Source organism: Sinocyclocheilus rhinocerous, unplaced genomic scaffold (assembly GCF_001515625.1).
Source record: "Sinocyclocheilus rhinocerous isolate Xijiao unplaced genomic scaffold, SAMN03320098_v1.1 scaffold1169, whole genome shotgun sequence".
Taxonomy (NCBI): Eukaryota; Metazoa; Chordata; class Actinopteri; order Cypriniformes; family Cyprinidae; genus Sinocyclocheilus; species Sinocyclocheilus rhinocerous.
In genome coordinates this window covers 633,318-644,748 of record NW_015650322.1, presented here as the reverse complement: position 1 = coordinate 644,748, position 11,431 = coordinate 633,318, and the positions used below count along the sequence as shown (strand labels likewise).

At 38.4% G+C, this 11,431-nt stretch overlaps 1 protein-coding gene across 1 annotated transcript in view; it reads right to left on the bottom strand.

The window, feature by feature from the left end:
- Positions 1-11,013, bottom strand: part of ppp4r4 (protein phosphatase 4, regulatory subunit 4) — a 25,237-nt gene extending 14,224 nt beyond the window's left edge. The window contains exons 1-3 of the mRNA XM_016516673.1: positions 10,726-11,013; positions 10,101-10,615; positions 8,996-9,069 (exon numbers count right to left, since the gene is read on the bottom strand). Of these exons, the coding sequence (XP_016372159.1) occupies positions 8,996-9,069; positions 10,101-10,205 (179 nt within the window). The 5' untranslated portion in view covers positions 10,206-10,615; positions 10,726-11,013. The remainder of the gene's footprint in view (positions 1-8,995; positions 9,070-10,100; positions 10,616-10,725) is intronic.
- Between the last annotated feature and the right edge of the window lie 418 nt (positions 11,014-11,431).

Genomic DNA, 11,431 nt, shown 5'->3' with positions numbered 1-11,431 from the left:
TGACGTAGACATGTGGGGGCATGTTTAAACGAGGCGTTTTAGGAGGGCGTGGACCAGTCTTCACTTTTATAAAGAATATCTCTTTGGGTTTGAGACTTTAGTCTTTGCAACTTTAGGGATCTTATCTATTCACGAAGAGCTTGTAACACTCCAAAGAGAAAGGAAAACTTGAAATCGCATCATATGACCCCTTTAAGAAATTTCTTAAGATACATTTTCATAAGAAAGTTTGTAAGAATGTTCCTAGGTGCAATTCTTGAAAAAAAAGAATATATGCTGAATGCTTCTGAAAATAATATTGTAATTATAAAATTAAAAAATGAGGTCCCTATTTGACTTTTGTGGAGTTGTTACTGAATTTCTAACTCAGCAAAAAGTCAAGTTATGCATAATTTTGAATACGTAAACTTTAAAAAAAAAAATATGTATAAAATTTTTTGCATTATTTGAATATGTAAATTTCCTTGTACACATAAACTGTCACGGTTCACTACTGTGAGGAGCTTGGAGATGAAGGAGCGAGGAGACGGGGGGTGGAATTCAAACATATAGGTTTTAATCACATCCAGGGAACAAGGAAAACACACGTAGCAAGGGCAGACATATACAAACATTCAACACCGGACCCTACAAAACCAAACTGAACAGACTGGGGCTTATAAACACAGGGGAATGAGGATAATAACTAAACACAGCTGGGAACAAATGAAGAACTAATCGGGGAACATAATGGGAACAGGAAAGACCAAATAAGGGCATAAGGAAACACTTGGGGAGCAAAACACACAAAACACGGAACAGGGTCTGACATAAATCTTTTGGAATGTTTTTGTTTTAAAAAAATAGCCAAATCTAATGGGGAAAAATATATTTTCCCCATTAGAACATCAAGTAACTATGGTAACCGAGAACTGTTTTTTTACACAGGTGGGCGAAGACTCCTTGCTGACTGTATGAATAGTGAAATTAGTGAAATAGAGAACATTGATTTGATTTATAGAACAATGAATCAATCCCAATCTTCAGAAGCAGGGTTAAGACTCACTTCTTTCAACAATACTTGGATTAATTAACAAAACAACTTGGTGTTGGCTTGTTTTATTGTATGTACTGTATAGCCTAGTACTTGTATGTTTCTTTGTACTAGTTCATACTTTTTTGCATTTGTTCAGGAAGCACTTCTTTCCTACAGTAGAAGATGATGATCTGAGTTGCATGCTAGCCATCTGTTGATCACAATGGTCTCTTATGTGAAGCCAAAGCACTTTTTGTAAGATGCTCACTGCATAGGAGAATCAGATAAATGTCTTCCATGTAAATCGTTTAAATGCCAGTGAACTAATGCTGTGCCCAGCATTGAATTTTTGTTTTTACCGTAGATGCATTATCTTGTCTCTAGGAGACAGACAGTTTCCTTCGTCCCCTCAACTTCTATTATGAACACCTCTATGTCTATATGTCTACATTCACAAACAACCAGCCACTACAAAGGGCTTCTCTGAAAGTTCTTTAACAGAGTTGACAAAAATCTCTTTAAAGAACTTTAAAAATGCAATAGTCTTTTTTTGCCCACTTAAAAAAAGTTTTAGACAGAAATGAATAGTACATTTGACAAAAATGATGTAGTCACAAGAGATGAACACTCGAGCTATATCACTATATCAGCTATATCATATTAGACTTAAAAAAACATGAATAAAAAAGCTATTTATTCTACATAAATTAGATCACACCCTCGAGATCACATGACCAGCAGATTTTAAAAATTCAAATTGCACTAATAAACAAAACTTTTGTGCCCACACATGTCAGTCTGAAGTCCAAGAACATTAGGTTGACTAGAAAGAAAAGAGAGCACAACTCAATTATGACTTTTAATTACTACCTTTAATTTTCTTTTTAAACATTTTAGACATTTTATTTTGGATGAAATGTTTAAGTAGCCATAAATGTGAAGGAAACGCCTACATGCTCAGATTATTAATAGAACCATAGTGCTGTAGTTGTTTTTACCATTCAAGCAGAACCCTCTGAAGATTAGTGCAGCTGAACCTCCTAGACGTTCTCTCTGAACACTCTCATGTCTATCAGTCTCTCATGTGTGCTGTTGTTCTAAATAATGAACTATAAACAGGTATTCATTACTTTTTCAGGGATAGGTTGTCCTCCTGTGTCCTTTGTTGGCAAATGGTTATTTAATAACCAAGAAAGAGCCTGACCTGCTGCCAAGTATGTCTAAGAAGAGAGTAATGCGGTCATGCTTTGTGCACTTCTTGAATATGGTCAATAATGTGCAGCACCTCAGCAAAGCCTGTGTTTATACACTAAATGACAGAAGTACCATGCAGAGAGAAGAGCAGCTGGCATCTATATGAAGACGAAAGACATAATCAGCTAAAGACCAGGTGCTGAATGGTTTGGAAACACAATCCCACTGCCGGGAGCCTCGAGTCTCTGTTTGCTCCGGCCAGGTCCTGGCTGGAAAGTGGTCAGAAAGTAAAAAGAGCTACGCTCGCATTTGTAATTAGATTTCCCTGGCGAGTGACCGATACACAATGGCCTCAGCCTAGTAGAACATTTTATTGAATTTAGAATTTGCTTTTTCATAGCTCAAGAGACTTCATGGAGATCATCACTTCATCTCAGATATGTTTCTTATAAAATTAAGATAAAGAAAAAAGAAAAAAGAAACAAATTAGATAATAGTTAACATTAAATGGAGCTATAAAATTAAATGAATAGAGCAAAAATATGAAAGTGTGTTACACTGGCTTAGATCATTTGATTTAGGAAGAATCTGATGAAGAATGTTTGAATTCTTATTGAAATCTCTGACTGCTGATTGCAGACTTTGTCAAATCTGAATCTCTAGAGCAAACTAATGTGAGACTACATTGGTCTATTTCTCAGAAATAATCTGAAAACGAAATGGAAAGCAAAAGTCTCCATTTGCTCTCCATTTATCTCATTGCTGTCTAGGAAAAACATTAGCTGCCTTTCCTATGGAAGGTTATATGACAAATGTTTAGATGTTTAGAAATGCCCATTTTGGAAAGATTTTACCTTGTGTTTGGAATCTTTGAAAAGGGACCAGTAAAACAATTCACATCAAACTCTAGCTGAGCTCAAGTGTGTCTCGAGTTTCAACACAAAGTTAGAAGAGAGAGAGTGGAAGAAGGCAACATGCAGTGGCAAAAAGTAGCACACTGTTTGAATTCTCCCCCTCCAAAAGAAATGAGTCGGCAATTGATTGTTAAGCCAGCAGGACTGTAATGAAACCTAAACAAAGCCCACTTAGTAATTAGTTTACATTTGGCAGCGTCTTTAATCCTTCCAACCCCAACAGGGCCAATGATGATGCTGGGAAGAAAGTGAAGAGCACAGGCTGTTTGCAGTCTGTCTGTGAACAAACATTTCATACCCTACATTTCACATCCCTACAAATGACACTTTCTTCTAAATTGTGCACATCCTTCATTCCATAATGCTCTTAAAGAAAGACCAATGTTTTGAAGATTGACAAATTAATGTAAATGGTATGTGAAAAGTGTTGTTTGCTAAAAAATCATCTAAATGGCTGTTTTAATGAACGTCAATGTAGACAATGCTTTTTTAGAACCAGATCATGTAGTTACAGATATCTACCCGCAGGGCTACTGAGGTCATGCTAACCAAACACCTGGAGTGTACAATACCCTAAAAGTCACTCCAACAAACAAGTCCTGACACAAAAAACAAAAAGCATGTCTTCAAATCCTGCAGCCTCATCAGTATGACTCTCAGCAAGAGCAGTGAGCATTCAGTGCTGTTCCTGACATCAGCACACCAGAATGGAAAAATCTCTCACTGAGCCGCATCTAAATTCACAGTACCTAAAAGCTAGTCAGCAGCAACTTCTCTGGCCAAGTCTTACTTTATCAGAGGCAGTGGGGGTTTACCTGCTACTCAAACTGTAACTGAAACGTACAGTTCCAGAGTTATATAATCTCTAATATTTATGTAGTATAGTGTAGCATATTTACGAATTAAGCCCAATGACACATGCAAGCTTCACCTACATAGAATCGCAGGGTAATCACTGATAAAGGGACCAAAATATTTTTTTTGCAAATGTGTCTCTTGTAAATGATAAGGCCTTACAAAGTCCAAACACCTAAATAAAATTGCCTCAAAATTCCATTACCTTTTTGGAATTAATCAGCCTAAATGTGCAGACATGTTTAAAAATCTGAACATTTCAATAGGAATCTACACTAATGTTGCCGCACTTTAATGCAAGGAATGCAAAGCATTTGAAATGTAAAAATCATTGTGTACGACAGTGAGATAACAAAATCATGACATTAGGCCTCATGCAACCTCATGTTAGTCTGAGAATTGGGCATTCTGAGGGGTTACTTGATATCAATGTGGATTTTTCAAGCTTTATAATTGAGAACAATTACAAAGTTGTCACAGACGACAAACAACTAGATACACTGAAATATGACATTGGTTTATACAATACAAAATTAATAGGTGTGCAAAATGTTAAAAATGTCTCACTAAGATGGCACCACATTTGCGTAACCATAATCTATGAGGTGTCTGCACATCAGAAACACCTCCTCTTTTAACCATTCATCCATTTCTTAACAAGCACTCTCTTTCCTGTCATCTTACAGATGCTCTGGCAGCTTGCTTTTACGTGCCAAATGACAGCGAACGGGGCAATTAAATTGTTCTCAGAACTAGTTTGCCACCCGAGGGAGTCGGGCTGTGGACCGACTCTGGCACTTAATTAGCACAAGCAAGGAGCAATATAGTGTTTTATAGGTTAAAAAGGGACAAAACCAGACCTTCAAAATAGGGAAGTGTCTGAGTTTTGGGTCAAAAAGTATAATAAGAAATAGTTTTGGATATTTGGTCCAAGCATTTTCATCTCTGCATAGTTTGGAAGCATACAGCATGTAACCAGATAGCAGGTCAACTGCTGCTATGTTTTTCTAGAACCAAGAAACCAGTGTCTATATATCATGGACTGGGGACCAAGAACTGAAGGCAGTTGGTCCTTGAAGCTGACTCTATAAATCCACGTTAAAAACAATGGTGCTCCAACAAGACTGTTAATGGGAAAATATGTCTATATACTAACTGAGAATTCATGCAAAGCAAGCAGTGGAGTGTCATGGTAACAACGGCAAGGTTGTGGGTTTGATTCTCAGAGAATGCAAGGACTGATAGAACAGTTGCTTTGTGTGTCTGCGAATGCATAAATGAAAATCGACAAAAATATCAATATCAAGATTAAAATATACACTCAAAAAGTTTAGGCCTAAATTGATCATTTATGTATTTTAACAGCATTTTAAATTTCCATTCATTTGGATTGCACAGTGTGACGAGTGGGGCGAGGCCGAGAGCCGTGGGAACGGAGCGAGGCCGGTGGAGTAAATGATGATGACCGACACCTGCGCCACTCACCGGTCTCGAGTCCCACGGAGGAGCAGCAAGAGCAGTGACGCATTCAGTGCTGTTCCTGACATCAGCACACCAGAATGGAAAAATCTAAACTCACAGTACCAAAAAGCTGGTAGCAGCAACTTCTCTGGCCAAGGCAGTGAGTGTTTACCTGCTACTCGAACTGTTACTGAAACGCACAATTCCAGAGTTGTATAATCTCTTATTTATGTAGCATAGTGTAGCATATTTGCAAAGTAAGCCCAATGACACATGCAAGCTTCAACTACATAGAATATCAGGGGAATCACTGATAAAGAGACCAAAATTCCATTTTGCAAGGCATACAAAGCATTTGAAATGTTAAAAAGCATTGTGTACGACAGTGAGATAATAACAAAATCATGACATTAGGCTCATGTAACCTCATGTAAACCTGAGAATTGGGCATTCTGAGGGGTTACTTGATATCAATGTGGATTTTTCAAGCTTTATAATTGAGAACAATTACAAAGTTGTCACAGACGACAAACAACTAGATACACTGAAATATGACATTGGTTTATACAATACAAAATTAATAGGTGTGCAAAATGTTAAAAATGTCTCACTAAGATGGCACCACATTTGCGTAACCATAATCTATGAGGTGTCTGCACATCAGAAACACCTCCTCTTTTAACCATTCATCCATTTCTTAACAAGCACTCTCTTTCCTGTCATCTTACAGATGCTCTGGCAGCTTGCTTTTACGTGCCAAATGACAGCGAACGGGGCAATTAAATTGTTCTCAGAACTAGTTTGCCACCCGAGGGAGTCGGGCTGTGGACCGACTCTGGCACTTAATTAGCACAAGCAAGGAGCAATATAGTGTTTTATAGGTTAAAAAGGGACAAAACCAGACCTTCAAAATAGGGAAGTGTCTGAGTTTTGGGTCAAAAAGTATAATAAGAAATAGTTTTGGATATTTGGTCCAAGCATTTTCATCTCTGCATAGTTTGGAAGCATACAGCATGTAACCAGATAGCAGGTCAACTGCTGCTATGTTTTTCTAGAACCAAGAAACCAGTGTCTATATATCATGGACTGGGGACCAAGAACTGAAGGCAGTTGGTCCTTGAAGCTGACTCTATAAATCCACGTTAAAAACAATGGTGGACTGTTAATGCTGTTAATGGGAAAATATGTCTATATACTAACTGAGAATTCATGCAAAGCAAGCAGTGGATAACAACGGCAACAACGGCAAGGTTGTGGGTTTGATTCTCAGAGAATGCAAGGACTGATAGAACAGTTGCTTTGTGTGTCTGCGAATGCATAAATGAAAATCGACAAAAATATCAATATCAAGATTAAAATATACACTCAAAAAGTTTAGGCCTAAATTGATCATTTATGTATTTTAACAGCATTTTAAATTTCCATTCATTTGGATTGCACAGTGTGACGAGTGGGGCGAGGCCGAGAGCCGTGGGAACGGAGCGAGGCCGGTGGAGTAAATGATGATGACCGACACCTGCGCCACTCACCGGTCTCGAGTCCCACGGAGGAGCTCCGGAAAGATAAAAGGAGGAGTGACAGCAGTGAAGGACGAGAGAGGGCCAGGACTGGACTATTTATGTTGTTGTTTTATTATTATGTTTTATGCGGCAGTCGTCCTTGAGGGGCTGCCACTTTTACTTTCGTTTTGTGTTTGTTCATTTGTTTATTAAAGTTTTGTGTTTAAATGTTGGCCGGTTCCCGCCTCATTCTTCCCGATCTACAAACTTTGTTACACACAGTTTTAATATAAACAAACTAATACACTTAATCTGATGCACACTTGTCAGTCATATACAATATAAATGAAACAGGTAATAGTACTATTAAACTGAATGTGTTTTAAATGCACAATAACCAGGTTAATATATTTTTCATAAATAAATCCAATTTGTTTCAATCTTTCTCTTGTTTCAAACTATGCTTTTTTTTTTTGAGTGCAGAAATTTTACCTGTTTTATTTATATATGACTGACAAATATGCATCACATTAAGTTTTATAGTTTGTTAATGTTAAAACGGCATAATCCAAAAGGATGGAAATCATGCATAAATATTATATTTAAGCCAAAATATTGGATCTCTAAACATGATATTTAACTTTTTAAAGATAAGATGTGCCTTAAGTACCCTTTTGTATTGGTTTATGTTCTCTTAACGCTATAAGAGCAACACAAACTATATAAATCAAATTCAATCATTAAAATTGTCCCCTTTAATATAACATTTCTAAACAGCTTGGAATGTTCTTAATCTGGTCTAAAACATGACTAAAACAAAGTTTAACCAAGAATATAATGTGCATTTGCTAACTATAAATTCATGATATTTTAAGATTAGACAAACGCTAGATGTGCAGATTCTAGGGAAATCTGATCAAATTTTAACTCTGTCTCCCCAGTAATCAGCACCATATCCATTCAAGTTTCATGATCAGATAACACTATATCACTGCTAAACCTGCATCTGAGCGACAGTAACATTGAAACTTAAGAGTGGTGACTCCCCGAAATCCTTCGAGATGAGCATGCAGTCAGCTAGCTCTACATAGCTATCAATGAGAGACCATTCAAGAGATCAATTATTCATAAGACTAGTACAGCAGTGATGACACCACCTGCCCTGACCCACTGAGCTGGATGTTCTGTGCCAGTTAGCAAGCATTGAGAAGTTGTTGTGTGGTCAGCTTACTCCAGATACACATTTGGCTGAATAGCTGCAGCCAACAATGCTGGCGCGGGTAAACAGTTTCCAGAGTGTCAAGTGGAAAGAAAGAGCAATGAGAATGACTGATTTCAACAATCTGGAACCCATAGAATGATGCAAAACATGACATAGTTTTAAATAGAACAAAACTGTCAACCCTAAAGGCCTCAGCCTCCTACCTGAGAATGAGATGATGTGGCTTGAGAGGTTTATGTTCAAATCTTGCTCAAATGATAACCTTTTTATTATAAATAAAAATGACACCTAAATGTATATTTGTAATAATAGTTAAATAATTTTTTTTTTTTTACATCTATGCAACAAATACCGTTCGGATGGGAGAATCCATCCATCCAATCAACAAACAATAGATGGAACCAAGTCCCTGCCATGCATATATTTTTTTTTATGATAGTCTTTTAACTCTGATGTATGTCACAATATGGAAGAAATGATCTGACGCTACGTCCATCACATCACAGCTTTAAAGAATTCAGATTTTTTTTTTTCAAGCTGATGTACGGTAAAAATATTGACAGCCAAACAGAATGCACTCGACTTTAAAGAACTCGAGCATTTAAAAAGACAGAAGACAAAACTGCAGCTTGCGCTTATAATAAACAGTCGTTCGCTGATATGGATGCTAATATAGTTACTATTAGTTATCTTTATAGTTTGTCTCTTTGACGTGAACCGGCCTTTAATCTAGCAAACTTTGACTTAACAATTTAAAAACTAACAATCCTAGCCCTAAAAACATTATAGAAAAGATCAGTTATAGTGGCAGTGCCACAAATGGGTCCTATTTTACCTCAGAAGATAGACTGCTCGCTCTATGTCATTCAGATCTTCATCCACAGTGAGCTTGTCAATCTCTTCTGCAGTCTGCAAATGGTGGAAACAAGATGAACAGCTATGAAGCCTGGCCTTGCTATTGGCACTATACAAAACACTCAGTGCTCAAATAAAGAAGGAAGCAAAAGTCATTATCATAAAATGTTGAGCGTCTCCATAGCAAACACGAAAATCTGCAAAAGTAGAGCATCTTAAATAAAGAATGGCCAGTAATTGGGCAAGATTCCATTACAGATGACTCAGCCAAATATGTGAGGAGGCTGCAGGGAGGCAGGATGCGAGGCAAGAGGGACTGCGTGGGAAGAGATAGTGTGGGGGACTGGAGCCATGTGTGGGTGCCTAGACTATTACCTTAGGGCTCTGAGAGCCACTGATGCTTTTCTTTGGAACCTCCCCATTAAAAAAAAAAAAAAGATAAGGGACAGAGAACACCCGCCCCCTCTGTAGGCGTTGCATTATTCCCGCATACGTGATGCTGAGAGATGAGAGAGAGTATCCCTGCTTAACTTCACTGCTGCCAGGTACATGATTACAGAGACGCCCAACACGGCGTTCACACAACAAGTGAATACAACCGATTTACGTGAAGCAATTAGCGGTAGTGATAGGAATAACGTGATGGTTTGAAGTGGAAATCCTCTATTCCGCAGTGGTGAGGCGCGAAAACGAGGAGGCGAAACAGTGATGCGGACAGCTGACAGAAACTGCGTCACTCAGCAGATTGAAGTGGGCAACCCCCGTCCTTCCCTAAGGATGCTAGTACAGTTACTACTTCAAATAAAGATAATAGAGTGTACGACGCGATAATGTATTAGAATAAACGGTCGTGGCGCGCGCAACAAAATAAGCGGAAGCGTCAAAACGCGTGAATGTTTTGCGTTTTAGTCTCCCTAAAGAAATCACCTGCAGCGTCCAAAAATTCCTCCACTCTTAAGATGTATTAAGTATTGAATCATTACATGTCTCATTATTACAGTATTGTTTGGTAAGCAGCTAATGAATACTATTCGAAACAAATAGTTTGTCATTTATTGAGGGGGGGGCGGTTATATTATACATACCTTCAGGCACCTGCGTATGGGTCTCTCGATGAAAGTAAGATCCTGCAGGTCATCTATCTCTCCAAACAAACTGGACTGGCTCGGCGTCATTTTCCTGACAAACATCTGTCCTAAGTGTGTTAGTCAATGTGTCAGACGCGGGTGTCAAAGTCCTGTCATTATTGTGGCTTCTTCACAGTGAATGACTGATGTGATGTCTTTGATGAAGAGAGTTTGGTCCTCCCACGACAAACGCGTCCCACTGGTTGCAAAGCTTGATCTTTCACTAATTTATTTGCGTGGTGTTCAATTGTTTGTGCAGTTTCTACACGCGCTTTCAGCTGACGCGCGTGCGCTGACGGACATAGTAAGGGATTCCTGCGATAAATGTGTTGCTTACTTTCTGAGAAAAAGATGGATTCGGTACGCTTTTTCCCAATGGAGCAGCTCGAGATGTCGAGTGCTTGTGGTCAGCGCGTGCTGGTGATCAAAAATGAAATCCTTCCCCCGCTTATGATAAAACCATCCAGATATGGCTGTTGACATATGAAGAAAAGATCCGTGATATTCCTGATGGGTGCTAAATGTCAGATCGCAGCTGGCGTAAACTACATTTGCAGCTTAATATGGTCACACATAACGTTACCTGTTCACCTGCTTCGGTTGACGTTAGCTCGCTAATAATACGACAACAAAGTTGAAAAAAATGGCCTGTCGAAAAAACTCCTCTCGAGAACGCCGTGCAATTTGTCTAGTTAATGCTCACCTCAAGTAATCCTCTGTAAATCTAGCTCAAATGGCAACACGGATCACTTCATAAAAGCTACGTCTTTTATATTGTGGATGTGCTAGCAAACAGGAATATTCAAACCACGCAAACGCACTGCACCAACTAAACTGGTTTCCATAGAGACAGCATGCCACAGCAGCTCTGAGCGGCTGGAACGTCAGAGCGTTCAGTCGAAGTTCGTCATTGAAATGGAACAACTACTGAATGGTTCTGACTGTCGTGTTGTAATTGATTACGTTTACTTACGACATAATAGTCTAAATATGGCTAATTCCGCGGTAAACATTCGGCTTAGAACAAACTGAAAGTGTGACGACATTTTGCTCGTTGTGCAAACTTGTAAACCAGTGCCTACAGTAATTCAGGCTAACACATTTACACAACAATTCAGAATGATAAAAGTAACTTAAAGGGGTCGTGAACTGCCTTTTTTGGTTATTATTTTTTACTGTTCTCTGAGGGCCACTTATAATGTTATCAAGATTTTTTACATAAAAAAATCATAATTTAGAAGTAATAGGCTATATTCTGTCCTGTTTTTACCTCATCAGAATAGGCATGG